Source organism: Merops nubicus, unplaced genomic scaffold (assembly GCF_000691845.1).
Source record: "Merops nubicus isolate BGI_N331 unplaced genomic scaffold, ASM69184v1 scaffold18523, whole genome shotgun sequence".
Classification (NCBI taxonomy): Eukaryota; Metazoa; Chordata; class Aves; order Coraciiformes; family Meropidae; genus Merops; species Merops nubicus.
The window spans coordinates 17,475-38,542 of NW_008599813.1; the positions used below are offsets into that span (position 1 = coordinate 17,475).

A 21,068-nucleotide genomic window follows, 5' to 3' on the forward strand; every position below is an offset into this window, starting at 1 on the left:
ACACTTAAAAATGGCTGTACTCAGTCATACCAAAGGTTTATTTAGTAGTGTTTCCTCTCTCTGACAGTGGCCTAAGCTGGGTATTTGGCAAGCCTGTCCAAACAGGGCAAGATTCAAACTTTGGAAGAAACGATAGAATAGTTCTGAATAATTTTGTTTTTCAGATGTAGAGATAATATTTCAGTTTTGATGGACAAATGCTTTCCTGGGAAAAACAAACCAGGTAAGAGTTTAATTCAAATTAAAATCCTTTGGTTTGTGGTAAGCATTCTCTAATAATTTGGTTTCGTGTCTTTTTCTTAAAAAAAAAAAAAAAATCAATCTTTTTTTTTTTGTGCTATCACCAAATTGTATTCAACTTTTGACAATGAGTAGAAGCTCCGAAATTTGTATTTACATGGGGCACATGGCATGTGTACAAGGAAAGGCTGGGCTGTTCTTATTCAAATAAAGCCAGATCAATTCAGTTGCTGCAAAAGGTGAGGAATTGTCAGACTGTCAGCAGTCTTTTTTTCTTGACAGTTTTCAGACATTGTAATGTCATCTGTTGCTTCTTTAAGTCCTCCTTGTTTACATAAGTTTGTACCTTTTTTTTTTGTTTTGTCAACAACAGCAAAGTGGCATGAATTAGATTGTTGATAGGAGTTTAGACTCTTCCTTTGGCTGTGGTTGTATCAGTTGCAGACACTGTTGCTTCTGAGTAGAAACAGTATCAAGTATTTTCAAACATGAAATGTGTAAGTTGATTTTTCACAACTGAATTTTAGATATTCCAAATATAATGTGGACTTGAGGTCCTGATTGTTTATATTTGGTGTTGGTGACTTGCTGAGTAGATTGTTTGTTTATTTATTTATTAATTAAACTTAACTCTATTAGAAATACATTTTCTTGGGATCTTAAAGTTTTACGTTTTTCCAGCTACTGGTAATCAGATAAGTTTTCTCTGTCAGGTGTGACTGTCTGGTTTTTCAGTGGTCAAATGTTTTTGTGCATTTTTTAACGTATGTTTCAGTCTGGCACTGATGAAGTTCTGAGATAATATTGAGTTTCCTTTTCAACATTTTAAAACATAGATTTTTAAATACAGACATAAGCAATACCATGTGAGCAAGCATTCACCGGTGAAGACTGGCCTATTACTTTTTTTATGACTGACTGTTTTCTTCATTTCAATGAACATGTAAGAAACAGTCATGTTGTCATCACTGGGTAATGAACCTTGGTATAATTTTTTTCTAAAATGTGTTGTAGTGAAGTCATAATTATGAGTTTTTAAATAACCATTTCAGAATAGTGCATGCATAATTTCTGTCTCTTTTGTGGTTAAAGTGAATGATTAAAATGTTTTCAAATAGAAATTAATCTGAGGTACGTTTTCTTCAGATGAACTAGCCAAATATATGGAAAAAGTGAAGCTACTGAGCTATGAAGAGAAACCTGTTTATCAGCATTTCCGAGAAATACTGCTGCAAGGTCTTAAGGCCATTGGGCAAAAAGATGATGGAGTACTTGACTTTGGCTTGTCAGAGAATGGAGACTTGCAAACAAATCCTGTGCAAAAGGTTTTTTACTCTAAAATTTTATGTCAGTTTTTAATGCATTTTTTTTGAGTTAAATAAGAGTTAATGGTGTATTAGGCATGTCATACCTGTGTTCCAGTAAGAAATAAGCAAATATTGAAATGTTTAAGTCGTACTCTTCTATGCATTAGTTCTCTAATTTAACTTCACTAATTCTTATTAAAACTAAATGCAGAATGATGTTTATAGGTGTGTTTTCATAATGGATAGTATCTTGGATAATAGAATGCATGCATAAAGTTGTGATGACATTTGAACAGATGAACATTCAGTTAATTTACTTAATTTCCTTGAATTTGTAAAAGTCCAGATGGGTCAAAATACATGCAAGGTAAAATAAGTCTAGTTTTTGTTTTTTATTAGATTCGTTTCTGTAACTAGTTCAAAGCTTAGTTTTAAGTATACATCTTTATACCAAGTATTTGATGCTGGAATTCACATATTGAATCACTGTGATCTAATATGTTATTTATGAGCCTTAACTATAGTGATAGGCTGGGGGTATATTTATTCCTTGTATTTAAGAAGCTTTAAACTCTAAATTTGGATTCCTGTTTGAATACAGCATAAGAACTCTTGAAGCCTTAGGGAAATCATATGTTAAAATGGTTTATAATAAGTCATAGAATCATAGGATGGTTTGGGTTGGAATAAACCTTTAAATGCCATCTAGTCCACTCCCCTGCAGTGAGGAGGAACATCTTCAACTAGATCAGGTTCTTCAGAGCCCCATCCAACCTGACCTTGAATGTTTACCTGGCCAGTGTTTCACCATCCTCATTGTAAAAAATTTCTTCCTTACATCTAGTCTAAATCTACCCTTTCTTAGTTTAAAACTGTTGCCCCTTGTCCTATCACAAGAGGCCTATAATTATTATCCCATACTTCAAACTGCATTTATTAGTTGATTAGTTTCATTTATTAATAGCAGGTGGGTAGTTTATTGATTCCTGGGGACTGAGAATTATAATACAAGAGTTCTGCCTGATTACTGGTGAGATCAGCAGTGTGTTAAAGATGGGCAAAAACCACAAAAGAAAAAAAGCTGTAGGATTTTAAAGTCTTGAGGATAAGTCCCTGGCGATATATGTCCAGCTTTTCTTCGTTTTGCCTAGTAAATGGTATTTGGCTAAAATTGTACAGCAATGGTCCTTATATTAGTATTTTCTGCTAAACTGAATGTGGAGATTGTCCAAAAGGAGAGTTCATTAGCATAAACTCTTCTGTTCCCCCTGTGGATCAACATGGCTTGAGACCTGTGGGTTTTTTTGGGGAAAAAAAAATAGTTTTTAATGGTTGGCTGGTTTCTTTGCCGAATAAGTTGGCCTGCTGCAGAGCCAACATCTGTGACCCTTAATGTCCTTGTCCAGCAGAGATGGCTAGTGCAATTTTCCAGTGGAATAACATTTCAAACATCATATTTCTTCAGCCTGTATCAGTCAAGACCATTCCCAAAGGGTGGGATAATATTTTTCTGTAGGTTCTTACCTACTAGCATCAGTTCAGAGTTAGCTTTTACACTGAAATTTGGTGGCTTGTTGGGTTGTTTTTTTTGTTTGTTTTTTCTTTTTTTTTTCCTTTGAGGAACCATATGCATGTTTAGCATGCTCAGTTGTCACAAATACTTGTTCCAGCACAGTAGCAGTGAGTGTTCCTGGCCCGTTTGAGTGTTTTGAGCTGTCTCTCTCATATTGGAGTGGACTTCGTGCTAGCTGCCTCGTGCCAGCTGTGGCTAGAGTGTCCAGACAAAATAACATCGTTTGTGTGGAGTCAGATTAACACAACCTGCTTGCTTTTGACTGAAGACCAGGGGAGATGACTCTTCCTTTTATGCTGGATTTTCTAGGTAGAAGAAGAGATTGTGTCAGTTTTCCCTCCAAGGGCGTATCTTGCACTTTTTTTTCCGAGAATGAATAGAAAGAGGGTCTTCGGCACATTGTTTCCCTTCCCAAAACATATGTTTGGGAACTCGTGCTACTAGTTTTTTCTTCCAGGGAGTATCAGACATTATTAATTAGAGGCTGGGAGAATGGGAAGACAGTTGTGCTAATTGAGAATAGCTGGACACTTAGATACACAGAGGAAGAAATGAAGTACATAGAATTCTAATAAAGTTAGGTGTATTTTCAGCTCTGACAGGAAGCTCAACTTGATGACTGTTTTAAAGATAAGTTCCAAGTTCCAAGTTCCAAACTCTCCCAGTAACTGCTTTCCATAAAGTAAATTTAACATTGATCGGTAGCATTTTGTCACTAAAAGCCAGTATCTTCTTGAACACGCTGGATTTCTTTTGACATGTTTAATGTCTAATTTGGAAAAGAAAAATGCAGTCTGGTGTCCACCCTTGAGAAGATGGTGACCTCTGTATTAGAGTATTTAAGGCATTTTGACGGCACTGATCTTTTAGTCACAACAGGTCTTGAGACACCTACTCTCCAATTCCTTTAGGGCAATCTACCGTAATACTTTCTTAAAGCAGTGTTATTTGGTGTTCTGAAGTTCTGCTTTTTCATAGCTAGGGGACAATATTGGTAGCTGCTGTGTAAATAAGTTCTTAGAATGTAGGATTCTCCTGTGCTTTCAGCTTGCATTGCCAGTACAGCCACAATGTGCGTTATATGCTGCGTGCAAGCGTGGCTCTTCTGGAATCTGTCGTTCTCCAGTAGTGGTATCTGGCCAAGAGTCACGGGCGCCTGCTGTATTAAAATTAAAAAAAGATACGTTTTTTTGTATCATGACTCAAGTTTCTCCAGATATATAAGCAAATGAAACACAGTCCACAGTTCTGCTGCAGGTTGGTTTGGATTTTTTTTGGAAGGGAGAGGAGTGGTGGTGTGTGATTCATATAGTAAATGCATATTGGTTTGTGTGTGTGATATTTTTATCATAGGTCTAACAAAACAAGATGCTAACAGTACCGTGTATTGAAGGAAGTGTCTGGAGCTCTTAACTAAATTAGTTAGGGCAAGGACCATACCTTACTTTTGTTTAGTGCTGAAGAGGTGCTGGGAAATATTTGAAGTAAACTAAACTGGAAAAAAAACCCAGTTCTTAGTGGTTTGTGGTTCCTTCTAATGTTCAGCTTGAGATGTGCAGGTGCTGCTGTTGTCAGATGAATGCTTCCTGATTTCTACGGCTATGTAATTCACCTGCATCAAGATTAAGAAACCACTTTTTATTAAATAAGCTTGGAAACAAGATAAATGTATTTGCTTTTGTGTAGCATGTATTGGATATCTTTTTTCTGATGGGCGTTTAAAACGTTTTCTTGTACAATAGGGAGGAATGCATTATCTCTCATATAAAAGCAGTACAGTGCTGAAATAGTCCTCCTTAATTTTGGTCAGAATGAACAAAAGTGTCTGTATTTATTCCTGCCTAATGCATCACAAATCTGCTGACATGCTAACCTTGGAGTCTTGGCTGGCGGTAATCAGGCCTGTGCAGCGGCAGGAAAGATGTACCTAATGCACTCCATCAGTGCAGTTTGCATATGGAAGTTCTCACGGGGGAGCTGCCCTGTGCCAGCTGAGGGTTACCTGCCCACTGCAGTTATTGTATGTAATTATCGAACCAATCTGTTCAGCCCAGCAGGGTTTAGATGGTAATCATGAAGCAACACTTTGGAAAGGAAAGATGTAGTGCACTCTCCTCTGCTCTCGTGAGCTACGTGAAGTTGTAGTCACTTTTAAAGCTGTATTAGTGAAGCTCTAGTCTCACACAATTAAGAAAAAAAAAGAAGTAAAGGTAAACTCTTCCAGTGCTCATCAGTTATCTGTCTGATACAGCTACAGGTCAACTTACTCTTTGCAAAAATCATGATGTGGATTTAAAAAAATAATTGTTCCATAACCACCTTAAGAATACTTTGCAATACTAAGATTAATTGTAATATGCAGATAATAACAGTTCTATCCATTTAGAGGTTGTAAGATAATATACTTTGAATAGAGTTCAGATTTCCCAAGTACCTTTCTTTGGAATGCAACCCATAGCTGTTCTAGAAAAAAAACAATAATGTACTGTCAGTGGGTGTTAGCTACTTTTAAGCTGTGCAAAGAAAGCCTTAAGAAGCAAAGATCCAGATAAACTTGAATTTAATGAGGTGTAATTGCTGTAAAATAAAGCAATTAATGTCAACTTTGGATAAAATGTTTTTCTGTGTTCTTTAAGATTTTTCATATTGCTCTTGTAGCAGGTACTCAATGTAAACAAATAAATAAACTGTTTTTGATCACAAACTTGTTTTCATACATTAAAATTTCAACTTAATGTCACCTACAGGTAGGGGAGCTGAACTTTTAAGTTGTCTGTTGCCTAGTAGTAGCAGTCTTGAAGTAATGGATGAGTAAATTTTTCTATACAACTGGAGACATTTTATAACATCTGAAGAAATAATGGCTGAAATTGGGGAATACCCTTTGAGGAGAAGTTGTTTTCTACTTTGTGTGATCTTTTCTGCTTTTGTGTTCAGTTGCTTTTTTTTTCTTTTTTTTTTTTTTTTTTAAGAAAAAGAGAAAGGCAGCAGCTGCAGCCAGTGAGAGCACTGAAGCAGAAGTGGAAGATACAGGAAGTCCAGAAAAAAGGAAACGTTCTTCTTCTGGTAAGTCAAAGGGTTGTTCCCACAGTTCCATGTAATGGTGTGGTAGGCTAACCCTGGCTCAGGGCCCATCTCCTACCCAGCCACCCGCTCTTCTCAGTAGGAGAGAGGGAGCCAATAGGATGTAAAAACTCATGGATGGATACAAAAATGGGGAGATTTACCATTTACTGTTACAGACTCTTCTTGGGAAAAATAAGTTATTGCCAATTAAAATAAATTTGGGTAGAGACAACATTAAAACAACATCCCTCCTTCCTTTTTTCCCCAAGCTCAGCTTCTTCACTGTAGACTTCTCTATGCCACACCCTGAGCAGCGCAGGGGGCATGGAGGGGACGTGTGTTATGGTCACTACAGAGCATTTTCTCTTGTCTGCTCCTTCCTTTTTACATTTTTCCCCTGATCCAGTGTGGGCTTTCTCTTTTGGGCTGCAGTTTTCAGGGAAAAAAAACATGGTCCAGTTCCTTCAGGAAATAGCCATCTTCTCCAGTGTGGGTTCTCCCATGAGTTGCAGGGGATATCTGTTTCAACCTGGATCTTTCATGATGTATAGGGAATATCTGCTCTGGTGCTGTGGAGCACCACCTCCTCATCTGATCTTGGTGTTCCCCTCCTTGTTTTTCACCTTCCTACACCGCCCCCTCCCCCACCTGTCCAGTGTTTTTTGCCCTTTCCTAAATGTTTTACAGAGATGTCACAAACTGAACTCAACTTTGGCCTACAGTGGGTTTGTTCTGGAGCCAGCTGGAAAGGGCTGTGTTGGGCACAGGACAGTACCTGGCCTATTCCCAAAGAAGCTGCTCCTGTAGCTGACCCCAGCTTACCAAAACCCTGCCACGTGGCCACATATACCCAATAGAACTGTTTACCTCTAGCAGTTGAAGTGATTTTGATCTTTCATAATTTCTTTTTAGATTAGTAAAATTGAAATACCTAAGCTTTCTGTGTAAGAAAGGTATACACACCAATTGTATGCTGCCTAAAGCTGGTAGAAATGCTAGGTAATAAAAACTGGTGGTTGCACCCTGTTCTTCTGCCGTCATTCATTCTATCCATTTCCGTTTTTGTCCTTCTGACTTGTCCAGTTCACTGTTGGAATATGCTGACTCCTTGGGATTTCATCAGAGTGTGTTACAGCCAGGGGCTAGCAGCAGCAGCAAGTATATTTAAGGTGGAGGAAAGGATTAGTTCTAAGGATAGAAAATGCTGAAACTACATTTTGGATAATTTCACGTAGTTTCAGTGTTGTCTGGAAAAAGCCATGGACAGATGAAGTAGGATTATTTTAAGTCCAAGACTGGAAATCTTCAGTAGATCTGTGTAAGGTAAGCTTGTGGTGACTGTCCAGTCAAAGCATTCTCTGGATCCAGCATTCTAATTCCTGTGTGTAGATATGAACTGAATTCAAGTAATTACAATGATATTTGTTCTAAAGAATTTTTGATTCAGACTTTTACTTGACCACAGACGACATCTGGTCTCTTAAGCAGTCTAAAAGAAAGAAAGCAGTAGCACTGGAATCTACCCCGAAACAAATCCACTTGTTTAGAAAAGGTTTGGTGAGGGAGTGTGGCAGGATGGACAAATGTAACATGTCAAAGCAGAATATACTTTCATGTTATATTATACTTTGTTTTTTCCTGGGATCGTAGATTTACATTCTTATAGATAGAGTTGAGAAAAAGAACTTGAGGTTTTCCAGTCCCAGTGCTAGGATCAGCTTCTTGTAAATGCTAAGTAAAGGTATTTGGGAGGCTATAGATATTTGCAGCATCCAGTGGTTAAAATGAATGATGGACATAAGCTTAAATTTAAACTTCCTTTTCCCAGTTCAATAGTTACAGGTGAAATGGCTCTAATTTACCTTTTTATACTACTCAATTTAATGAATGCAATATGGGGGTAGTATATAAAATGATTTCAGGTGAACAGTGACACATGTCACTTTTTGTTCTCTCCAAGTTTGGAATTAAAAACTCTACCACTTATTACATTATTCATAAATCTGTTATAAAGGAAAGGGCAACTATTTAATAATCTTATGATTTTGTTGCTTTTGATAAATTGAAAATAGCTGATTATATAGAAATACTTAAAACTGTGTTTACAAATCTAATCAGTATTATGTTACTACAGACATGTTTATTTTATGGGATTAGTCCTGTGACTAAAACAAATATCTGAAAGCTTACTGTCCAGTAAAATGGGTAATTCCTTCATACCTCTTAATTGTAGAACTTAAAGTTTAGTCATACAGGAACATTTTAAAAGTTCTTGAAATGCTATTTTATTGGTTTCTTAAAAGGGATAATACAACTGGACAGGGGTTACTCCTCAGGTGTTCAAACAACATCTCATGAGGATTTGGGCTTAAAACAATGGCAAGGAGAGTCATGCAGCCTCTTGCAGTTCAGCTAATCTGACTATGCAGTTTGTCTAATCCACTCCAAAAGATGAGTTGGTCCAAAAAGCACCTGCTCAGCTGTGCAGTAGTTTGAGCACACCAGTGTGCTCAGTGGCTGTAGGGACTCTGCCAGTAATTAAATCTGCTGAGGCTGGAGAGCCCCCAGGCTTGGTGGAGAAGGGAGAGAGAATGGCACTGAGAAAGGACGAGTATCTTGAAATTCTTGCTGCTTCTGTCTGCTCCTTCTGGTTGTTCTTAGTGTAAGAGTGGCCACTTCAGATGAGTTCATTAAAGGCCATCTCTTTTAGTCATGTCAGCCACCAGAGTTTCTAGAGCTGTCAAGCAAGAATGTTAAGACTCTCTTTAGAAACATGATTTCAGAAAGCCCTCAAGAAACAAGCTGGGTTGTACTTCGAAAATAAGATGCACAGAATTTTCTGGAATTCTTTAATTTTTTTAAATGTAAATTAGCATATTATGAATTTCCTCTTATTTTCCATGTAACGCCTATGCTTTCCCAAAAGCTGGAGTTTTAAGAGGTGTCCTTTTTAGAGTAATATGTGTGATATTGAAGCATTATACTAGTCAATGTCTCTCAACCAGGAAAATACTATCAGAATAGATAGTTGCTATTTAATTGAAAAGCTTTTTTCACACTGTTACTCTAATTCCAATATTAGCTGGCTTCATGTATGATGGTAAAATATACAGGCTTATAAGTGATGATACTGTTAAAGCAGAATACCAGGTTTTGGCATACACTGTAGGTATCTACCAATGCTTCTACAGGCAAGTGCAGAGCAAAACATTACAGGACTAATATGCTTATTTTTAATCAGTTTGTATGAAATAGGCTGCTAGGATAGCAAACCTTGGTGGAAGTGGCATAAATGCTGGAAAAAGAAGAGTTTCATGAGAATTTGGATTTAGGATTATTTACAAAGCTAACAATAGAGAAGAAAACCTCTAACTGACAGATTTTTTTTTTTTAATCTTGGAGCTGATGAAGACAGTTATAGAAATGCAGAATTTTTTACAGCAGCCTTTTTTTGGGGGAATTGTTTTAAAAAACAATGTTCAGGATTATTAATCGGCTCAGTCTATGGAGAAATATTAAAGTAGACATGACAATGAAAGTACCACTTTAAAAATGCACTTCTTTGTCAGTACTGCCAGGGGTAGGAATTGTGTATGTCTGTACTGCTGGGTAGCATCTGGCATGGTAAGGCCTTACCTGGGGTATTTGGTTATTCTTGCAGTATATATAAAGAACTACGTGATCAGCTCTGATACAAAACCAGCCATACTGATGGATTGGTTAGAAGGCATTCCACAATGAAGATTTAATAGTATTTCTCAATTAATAGGTGCTTAGCTTTATGTTTATTTACATTGGATTGCTTTGCATGAATCTGGTTATTGTTTTAGAAATATTTTTTTTAATTCAGCTAAGATTTATTACTTAATGTTGGATTAAACCTACGTTCAGGCTCATTTTTAGAGAATTACTGGCCTTGTGATCAAGCTTTGGGAGAAAGCAAATCATGCTTTTTTGATCTTGTTCATGGTGCCACTTGTTACTTGTCTTGCCCACCTTATAAGTAGATTTTTACTACTTACTTTTATACCCTAATAGAAACCTTTTCAGCAAAACCTGTACTGCACAATAGTTCTAATTGTCTGTTATTCTTCTTTTCCTTATTGTGAAAGATTTTGTTTTGAGTAGTGTCTATAGCAAGCACCAGTAGTAAGTGGGTGTTAGTCTTAAAACAATGTATCCATCTCTTGCTAGTCACAGAGAGGTCTTTGTGCCATTTCTTGCCTTCCTTTACCTGTTTCAGGAGTGTTTCAAATTAAGTATTCTAGTACGAGAGTTACATGATCTGGTTTTAGAAATTAAAAGCATATGCTACTATGTTGTATCTAGAAATTAACAGGAAGAATTTAGAGCAGAGTAATACTTGTTTCAGTTGTTAGAAACACTGACAAATTCATTTCTTTATTTTGCAATAAATATATTCAAACATTGTATAAAGTGATCAGTTTGTATGGAGTGTCCCAAAATTGTTTGAGGATCTTCCAAAGCTATTGAAAATAGAAGAGGTGGTAGGAGGTGTTTTTTAAGTATAAAGGTCCTTAAACATATGGGTTGGAAGGTTAAAATAAATTGGTTATAAAACAAATATATCTTTGTGGGTTTTCCTGAATAATTTGCAAGTGACAAATTGACTGAGAAGTACCTTGAACATGTGCCACCTCTACTAAAGAGAAAAAAATTAATGTCCAAGTGTAAAAGTGTGGGAGTGTTCTTGTTTAGTCTTGTTGCGTCTCCTTGGAACATGGTTTTCTACTTCGTCTTCCTTTATATTTCAAGCTTATTTCTGTACAACCTCTTCAGACCACTTCTAGTGGTTAAACACAGTTAAAATGTAAACCTGTGTAAGTTCTTTGCTACACTTTGTGGGACTTTCTTAGGTGTGCTGTGAATAAAAAGTATTAAAACAGGAAAATTTTCATGGGGTAAGGCTTTGTGTAATGACTTTACATGTAGAACTAAATCATTTAAGAATAGAAGTGATGCCTGTGTTTTTGCTTGGTTTTCTGTGACCTGAAGGTGTATTGCAGGATGCTGAACAAGTGTCTCAATCCAAACTCAGGTACAAAACTTGGAAGTGAGATTTTTCTACAGGAAAGAAAAAAAAAATTGTACTACAGTGACTCAGATTTTTTTTTACAGGGCGCTCACCTTTGTCAAGATTGGAAATAATATATTGGAATTAAACCTTGTTCCTCCTGCAAACTGGTGTGTGGTGGAGAGGAAGGCTAGAGGGCTCTTATTAAAGACACGCTGCATGTGACTGATTTATGTGTGTGTGTACAATTGTGTTTTGGAATGTCTTCGGTAAAGCAGTTTTTACAAATAGAAGTCAATCAGTTTCAGTTTTATCTGCAGCAATTTAATATAAAAGTTTTTAAAAACACTCAGATTTGAAATTATCTTTAGGTAATACACAGGAAGAAGTCATCAAATTATACATTCTTGTGTCCTGATATTTCTCCTGTTACCATGTGGGAAATGTATCGTCTTCATTTGTTCCAGGAAACAAGGGACTTAGAAGAGCAGAGTACCTAAAGCCAAACTCCATACCTTAACTCCACAAACTTACTTTCTTCTCTGTCATCCCCACCCAGCAATCATGTATTTCCTGGAATTGAAGTCCATAATTGCATTCTTCTGGTCTCTCTTTTCTTTTTTCTGAATTTTTTTTGAGAAAAGAACTGCTGAGAAAAGAGAATGACGCAGCTAACAAAAACTACTGTTTGTCTCCTAAGGTCTCCTATGGAGCCGTCCAGAAAAATGACCTGGTTATTTGATATGATCAAAGACAGCTGAAATATGACTGAAGCACATTTTTTAAGGCAAAAGTGATCCTGTGGTTAGTGGAAGATTTTGAAGAACTGACAGTCCTAAACTTGTCTCCTTTGGAAATTACAAGTCTATAATTAGTTACTTAAATTAGTAAAAGAATGTATTCTTGGATTAATTAATTGCCTTGAGATCTTATACAGTGGCATACGAAAGATTGTGTCTAGTTGGCTAGGGAGAGCTGTGTTAGGTCAGTGGCCCTCTCGTTCCTACTGCCTCACTTGTCAGCTTAGCTGGGGTGGTCCAGTAAGTGGGGCATGAAGGTGCCAGGATTAAAGAGGTGCGAGTTCTGTCATAAGGCTGCCCTGCTGTGGCACACTGGATGTCTGTACAGAAGTGATGCTGAAGTTCCATCTGTGTGGACACTAGTCTGAGAACATCTCTTCCAGAGACCACTTGAGAACTCTCCGCCACATGGTCCAACACTCCACTTTTATTGACCTTTGTTTTTTAAAGAGATGAATGTATAGCAAAGTGTGTAGTGTCTGATCAATGTGCTTCTTTTGAGGACAAAGGATATTAGCTGGGTTGTTTAATGTTGATTACTACATATATAGTTTAAGAGCTTGCATACATTAGAATTGCTGGAACTTTTCAGCCATTAAACAGAGGCTGGCATATACTCAGTCTTTCTCAGGTGTAGATTCAGCATATACAAGTGATGCAGTTCTAACCTCCAGCGTGCATGCTAATAGATGTTTTTCACTTACTTGATATTTGCCTAGAGTCTTAAACCTGTATGTGGTTCTGTTTTCAAGTGGTTTAGCTTACAATGTAGCCTGGAAGTTGCCACCAACAGTAAGTTGTACCTGACTTCCTCTGCTCGCTGGCTGTGTTGTCATGCTCAGAATGTCTCCCTGTCCTCGTTTCCATCAAAACAAGCAATCAAGTGGGAAACTTGGGATTCTGGCATCTCTTAATTTTTACAAGAGGAACCTCTGTCATTGTATTGAAACTTTAATTTTTTTTTTTTACGTGAGTACAGTTTTATCTTACTCATAAGACTTGCGTGTTTCTGAAATGGTGTGTGTAGAGTAGAATTGGAAAACAAGATAAGGGACATCAAGAGGTGATCTGCTTTATACACCAGCCTAAGGTGTATAATCTTGACACATACTAATTTTCTCTTGAAACCTTTATGGTTAAGATTCTAAAACATCCCTGATCAACACCATTTGTAATATTTAACTGTTCTTACTACTAAAAAGGGTTTGATAAGGCAGAGGATTTCATTTTGATATTTTTGGTACCTGAATGAAATTCATATTAAGTTTATTAGTAGTCCTATTCACCATGGACACAAATTTCTGTCATTTTATGCAGCAACTTTTTGCACATTTGATGAGTACAAAAGTCTGCACCATTACATCTCTCTGATTTTTTTTTTTTTTCCCCTTTCTTCAGAGAAAATAGTTAAATTCAATTTTTTTTTTTGTTAGCTTGAAACCATGATCGCCACTTCTGATTTCCTTTCCCCCCATTTATCTCAGAACTTCCTTGAAGGATGGTGCCTAAAACAATACCAGTACTGCTGGGCTTCTTTTCAAACAATATCACAGTTAACTCGTCTGTTCGTTTCTCTGGAGCCTGTGGGACTCTTTATGCTTCTGCTGAACTTTGTTCCAGTCTCAAAACAAGCTGTGCAGTGACACCATCTGGTTTATTTTTGCCTATATAATTCTTCCTCATTTAAATTGCTGTTTCAACCTAATTCAGTTTAATCTGCTTTATAAAAGCATTCTCCTTGGCTTGTAATAGCTTTGTTTGTGTCCCCATTTGGTAATGCCCACACAGGACTCATTTTCAGAAACAGAACTGAAACTTCTCGCACAAGAAAAGTTTGTGGGGAGGGGACAATATACATTATCAGGCTGATTTTGAAAATGCAGATCAGTTTTTTTCAGTACAGAAAATCTTCAGTTTTGAAATAGCTGCAAACTTTGAGGCTAAATATGGGTTGAGAGTGGTCATTCAGAGTTTAACATCACTAACTTAATCAGTTTAAGAATATTTTTGCTGAGTAAGTTTGAAATGATGACTAAAAGAACCATGGCCAAGGATTTTCTTCTTTTTAGTTATGATCACTTAGAGATTTTCCATGATCAGGTTTGTTTAGAAAAGCTTTGAAAAGAAGTCATTAATGCAATAAAGATAAAAGAAAAAATAAAATCAGAGATAGGGTAGCGTGTTTGGTGCTCCAGCATGGACAACTAGAAATGGGTAAGCTCTTACTGAACTGGGAACTAGAGCTTCAATTGCTTTGATTGTCCATGACTACCAGGTAATACTATATTCCTGATAAAGAAACATGAAAATTTGGTAACTCTTTTTTTTTTTTTCCCCCCTCTGTCAACAAACACCTATAGTTTTTTTGCTCTCTAAGGTCATCATGTTTGTGTTGATAGTCTTTCTGATAATAGAACATGAATTTGACATATCCTTGCAGTATTTGTTTATACAGTCTGTTTGGAAGAGAAGAAAAATCAGGTACCTCAGTGAAAACTGGTGAGGACTAGTGAAAAGGAAAAAGATCAGGTTTTTGTTTTTTCATGAGAAAACTTTGGTCATTCTCTTCTTACTGCTGTAATACAAAGATTCCAGGGAAAAATCTCGGGAGGGGTGGAGAGAGAGGAAAACTGGTACAGTTCCTGCAGTTAGATGACTTGGCCTGCATACCACTAGACTACTCCATTTGAAAACTCAGAAGATGTGTCCGTTGCTACAATTCACAATTATAGTAGTTGAAATATTTTGTGACTTTCAAAATTACAAAACAGTTCTTGAAGATAAACCAGAATTTAGCTGGGAGAATGAATGATTTACAGAGTTGATTTACTACTTTGATACCTGCTTGTATAGCTTTAATTATCAGTAATTGTGAGGGTACCTGAATGGATGTGATTTTTTGGGGGGCGGTGGTGTTTTGCCAGAACAGATTTTTTTTTTTAAAATTGATGTCTGACAAAATGTATTTATAGCCTTTATGTTGAGTGAAGAAGTGGTTTTGGACAAAAAAGGAACAAGAATATTTTTCATTCTGCATTTCATTTTCAAGAATGGAAAAAAATTAACATTTTAAGAGAAAGTTGAGCTATGTGAAATTAAACATGAAAGGAAAACTGCTGTAGTTTGTTGCTTTTCTTGATTTGGTTTTGGGTAGACTCAAGATGTGGTTTGTTTTGCATTGTTCTCAGCCTCCCTGCTCTCCTCCAGATTTACTCATTGACCTTGAATGATTAGTGGCTCGTACTTCTTTCAGGCTGTTGTGTTAGGCAATCAAGTTCTTTTTAAGAATTTTGATGAAACTCAATTTTACTTTTTTTTTTTTTTTTCCTTTGTCAGCAGTGCATGTTAAGAAGCTGACAGGGACTGTAGAATTACATAGTTTTACAAGGAAGAACTTAAATAGTTAAGCATGCTGACTTCAAGGAGGAAGTTGGGATTTAAAAACAAAATACTGTAACATGTGACTGCTACTGCATTTGTGAAAATGGTAGCAATTTTTATTATATGTAATTTTTTTTTTTTTTTTCTCTAAGTGGCTACAATTGAATATGATTCACCGAGATGGGCTGTGGGAGGGGGTTTTGTTTTTTTTTTTTTTCCTTTTCCATGCTACTGGGCAGGAAAGAATCAAAAATGCAGGGAGTTTTTCATTATTGTATATAAGTATGGTCGCTCAGAACAACCTACCTGCCAGATTTGCTAGGAATCTTATTTATATGGCATTATGCCTTACCTTTGTTAATAAAGTATTGTCAAATAATAGCTTGAAATCTGTAGGTAAAGTTGCACTGATAGCTGAGCTGATGTAACAGCCAAACAAAAAAATCTTCCTCTTTTCTACCTGTGTACCTTCCACCTCCACTTGTATAAGCTCCATACAGAATACTCTAAGATGCTGCAACTCAATAAATTATGAGAATACTAGGAAAAAACAAAAACAACCTTCTTTGCCAGGTTGGAGAGTTGGATCAGCTTGGCACAAGGTCCAAAGAGCACCAAAAGGACCGTAATATTGGGAGGGGTCAGGGAACTGCAAGTTGGCACAAGGGGAAGAAGAAAGGGTTTAGGTTTTGAAAAGGATCTGATTCTTCATCTTGGTAGGCATGAGCTATTGAATTGGCTCATCTGTATCTAACGCTACTGTTTGAGAAGCTGAATTGTACAATGTGTTTTTCAGGAGAAAATCAGTGCCCAGAAATTTTGGTAAATTCTTTTGAGTCCATGTCATGTGTTCCCTGCTCCCCCCAAGCCCAGTCAAAACCAAATCAAGTATTTGAGTTCACTTGAAAAAGTCTTCTCTTAATCACAAGAAAATACTCGTAGTCTTTCATTTCTGTTATTTTATTTTACAGAAATTCTTGTCTTTTGTTTGAATTGCAGAGGCAGTAGCTGCAAGAACACGGAAGGTGACCTCACCAAAAGCCAAGAGAGGCACAGCAACCAGGAAGAGGGTCCAGAAATAAATAATAGATGGAGCAAGAAATTAAGTTGCTTTTTGGCTCATCTCTGTTGTTTTTTGTTTTGTTTTGTTTTTTTTTTCAAGTTACTGTAGCACTGGAATCTCTTTTCCTTTTTAAATGATGAATCGTGTAAAAACATAGACTGCTGTTTGTATCTGGTTTTGAAGAATAAATGTATTATTAAAATATTTGCATAATTTATGTATACTTAAATACTAATGCAAAATTTTGCCAACGTTGAAGTGAGGATATGTTTTTATTCTTTATATACATGAATTCATATCTTAAAGGCAAACTAATAGAACATGCTTTTTTTTTGCTTTATAATGTAGAAGTAAAAGACTTAGTTTTGTTATGGGTGCTTTGTAGGGAACAGCAGTGTTGCATATTATTTCTTCTAATTTTAAGTAAAGTCTTACTGGAGGTCACTTACATGTACACTGAGACCAAGTCTGAAATGGTAGAGACATCTTTTAAAAACCTCTCCAGTGTTTAAATTAAAAAGAGAACATAAGACAAAAATCAAATCCTTCCATACCAGTTTGTTATAAAAGGTGTTTAAAGAATTCTTTGAAGGACAGGTATTGAATTTTAGTGGTTGGTTTTTTTTTTTTGCATAGTGTTTTTATGTCTCACTTTTCCTGTTATTCAGAGTTTCTCTGGAAAGGAGACCAGAATTTCAGACACAGGGCCCAGGGCAAAGAAGAGAACCAACCATAACCCAGTGCCCTACCAAATGTTCTTGCCCCACCCCCTCATGTTTTCATTTTATATTAGTGAAAAGTTTACAAAAGCTATAATCAGAAATGATAAATTTGTAATGTCTATAGTTGCAGTGAAAGCTTGATTGAGATGTGCTTCTCATAACAAAATAATGTTTTACCTGTTTTTTGCAATTGAGAAGCATGTAGCCTTTCTTAGAAGTACTTCATTGCTTGGCTTGGAGTCCTCTCCTCAGAGTTGGAAGTGAAAAAGAATGCCGTGTTTAATTCTGGTGTGAAATACCACATTTCTACAAAAAATACATATCATTTGGGCATGACCCTCATTCCTGTGAAATTTGGCAAACCAAAAGGAGTCCTTATGAGCCAATGGGTGGTGTATCTGTTTGGATGTCCAGTGCTCTGGTTGCTTGACTGTGTAATGTATGAATAGCTACTCACTGAAATGTTATAGTATAAAATGTTGAATAAATGATGAGGTTATGTTTTGAAAACAAGGGAATCCACTGTTTTGAAATAAAACTGGAGTATCATTTTTAAAAAGTCTTGTGGTCTTCTTGTTTCTGTTCTGACTGCTATACAGACTTGTTTTGCTGGGTATTAGCAAAGTGTGGCTGAAGGTTTCAACTGGAGCATTTTCTTTGTTTCAGACGTAAAAATAAGACTGCTAAAGCCTTTCTCATATTTAGAACTCAAATCAAACTCTACTTTTAATGACTTCATTTAATGATTGTGTTCAAAAAGTATGTTGCATTACTCTGAAGAACTATTGTCTGGAAAGCATATCGTGTTCTCTTCCCTGTCTTGCATACTCAAAGTTAACGTCATTCTGTTGTACTTCAGTGGTTTGACATTTTAATTTCTTTAGTAACTTATTTACTGGTAATCTTCCTTTCCTTATTTTCCAAGTTTTCCTCGGAGTCTGTTTTCTTTTGGCACTACCAAAGCCAAATGCAACAAACGCAGAGTTTTCCATATATTTGAAAACAGTGTTTTGATGTGCAGATTTCATAAGCCACCCTTACCTCTTCCCATCCCAAAAACGTCCTGGAAAAGGTTTGTGTCGGCAAGTGTTGTGAGAAGAAACAGGGTGCTCTCCGTTTTAGGTGAATGTTGTTTCAGGGCTTGTCTCTGCTCACAGGAGACTGTGCAAAACTACAGTCTTCACGGGCGAGAACGTCCCTGGCTTGCTGTAAGCTGCAGTGATACTTAACAGTGTGGGATGGTCACGGTGAGCCGAGTGGAAGGCTGTGATCACACCTGCAGTACTCCCGTGTGTATTGCACATAGCCTGTGCTTGCAGGCCTGTGGTTTTTGCTGTTTTGCAAAACAGTGATGGGGAAATACACCACTTTATAAGAGGCGAGGCTGTAGTTTTTTGTTGACATCCCCATTTGAAAGTAAAGCCCCTAACACAAAAGAAGCAAGCTGCCTTTAGACTGCGTTTACTGCTCTTGATGACTCCAGTTGTGTGTAAATATTAGAAAACAGCAGGGTCCTGCGTTCCAAGAATCACTTGAGCGGTGCCATGAAGACGAGTGTCCTTACTGGTATTGTAGTCGTACTCCCGAGCTCTCCTGCTGTTTCTAATCTGTGCGCACAGCCGTGAAAAAACTGGACTGACATTTACAGGCACAGCAGGGAGACACTTGAGTAGGGAATGTTAAAGACTCTGCTACCTGTGTTTCAAAGTGGCCACCATACATGATAAATCTTCACAGGAGAGCTAGGCGGCACTTCAGCTGATGGTATAATGAGGATATTGATAATGAAGAACAGAATGCTTCTTTCAGTGTTTGAACACTTTGCAGACAGATTGTTTATATTTTTTTCCATCCTAATCTCAAATATCTGGAGAGAGAATCAAATTCAGGATGGGTACAAGTTATTTTTTTAGATGGTACTGATTTGATAATTTTACAGGAATATTTCCCAGCAAGTAAATAAAATAAAATTATTCCTGATATTTGTCGCATGAAGAAGGAGGTCAGTTGCTTTCCTAGAGTATTTTGACAAAACTTACTCACTGTTTTTTCCCAGTGAGCTGCCAGATTTGGGATGCCATAATACCAGTAATACAATTAGGTTTTCTGCACGTTGTCTGGTTGACTTCTCAGTTAAGAGTTTCTTTCCCTTCGGGAATAAGACTAGACAGACTGTCATTTGCTATTACTAATTCTGCTTAGCATTATCACTGGAGCTTTTTTGTAATTAGCTATCTTAGTTGGCTCTTAAATTTTAATAGCCAATTGAAGCTACATTTTAGCCAAGTTCCATATCTAAATTGCATTCAGTCCATTAAGAAAGTTGGTTAAAAGGCTATTAAAACAAAACCCAATATATGGTGGATAGCACTTACATGTTTGCGGCAGTTGCAGTACCAGCCTCCAATGAATATTCTCAAGAAATGGCACTTCCTTCTGGCAAAGGAAGTGCACAAAGAATCACCAAAGTTTTGTCTGGGGAACAAAGACTGATTATCCAGAATATTTGTAAAAAAAAAAATAAAATCTAAGTATCTTTTCTGGAAGAAGGTGGGAGAGATAGGCGGGAGATGCAGAAGGGGGCAATTAATGGTTATGTTCAGATTTGACAGGTTCTGGAAAAGCCAAATAAATGAAGTGATGTTTTTCTCCATTTCAGCTGATCAAAATTATTAGCAAAACCATCTGAAGCACCTTCTGGTGGAATTGTCATCTTGCTGAGTTTAGTTTGTAAAACATCCTGCCAGACATTAAAAAAACTGTAAGCATGCCAGCACATAGGCTCAGAGCAGCACTTCTCTAATTGATAGACCCTATAATTTTCTTTTTTACTAAAGACCATGGCTGGATACCTCAGACTCCCAAGTAATTTAATGTAGCATTGGTTTGAAATTTTTATCCCTAGTAGCACTTGTTTAAATTAGATTTTTCTCCCCTTTTCTTTCTTAAGGTGTAGACAGGAGATTAACAGCCTTTGGATCATCCTGTGACAAATAATAGCTTTCTCAGACTTTTCTGCTTTAAAAAAAAAATAATCTTTACTGTTGTGGAGATATCAGATATTAATACTGCTGCAGTTTTAATAGAGAGTCTACCAGTTGCTGGTGTGTTGTTTCAAAGATGGTTTGCAGTGCCCTGTGTGAGTGATGATAGATAAGTATCAGTAGCCTCATTGCAGGAGGCGTGAGGCAAATGCTGGATGATGTCTGAATAACCAGTGTGTATATGCTGTTACCAGCATATATAGCTGAAATGCTGGGGTTTGAACCCTGAGCCCCTGAATTAAGGTTGACATATGGGTGATTCCCACAGCCCTTCATAAAGAGGAGGTGAATTTGCCTTATAGCTTCCCCCCAGGGTGCGGCCGGCCCTGCAGGGAGAGCCATAAGGGAAATGAGCCCCAGGGGTCCTGCATTGAGTTGACAAAGGTCAGGTGTCTGCTTGGGGATAAAAGCTGGGACCACTTGCAGGGAGTCAGGAGTGTCTGTCTGTGGAGTGCACTCCACAGAGCTTCCTGGTTCAGGGCAGACCTCCTGACTCTACCTGGAGCTGGGCCCCAGTCTGTTTAGACCTTTGTGAACGCGGGCCGATTGGGTGACAGTTGCCATGTGGGCACCTTTTTCTTATGTATTTAACTGGCTGGTCTGGCTGTTTCCCATGCCAACTGTGGGCAACCTCGGGTCACTGTTTGTACCACCTGTTGTGGGCCGAGTCACATCTTTTGTGGGATTGTTGGGGGTGGTGTCATTTATGTACCAGCTGATTGACTTGTTTGTACCCCCAGCGGTCATTCATATCATAACGTTTGTGTCTACAATACAGTCTGCGTATTGGTTTCTCTTTCTGCTGGTGCTATCAATTTTGTTGGGCCAGGTCATTGG

General features: G+C 37.3%; 1 protein-coding gene across 1 annotated transcript in view; it reads left to right on the forward strand.

Moving 5' to 3' along the window:
* Positions 1-16,484, forward strand: part of VRK1 (vaccinia related kinase 1) — a 28,031-nt gene extending 11,547 nt beyond the window's left edge. The window contains exons 9-12 of the mRNA XM_008937532.1: positions 165-223; positions 1,387-1,565; positions 6,093-6,186; positions 16,402-16,484. Coding sequence (XP_008935780.1) covers positions 165-223; positions 1,387-1,565; positions 6,093-6,186; positions 16,402-16,484 — 415 coding nt within the window. The remainder of the gene's footprint in view (positions 1-164; positions 224-1,386; positions 1,566-6,092; positions 6,187-16,401) is intronic.
* The last annotated feature ends 4,584 nt before the right edge of the window (positions 16,485-21,068 follow it).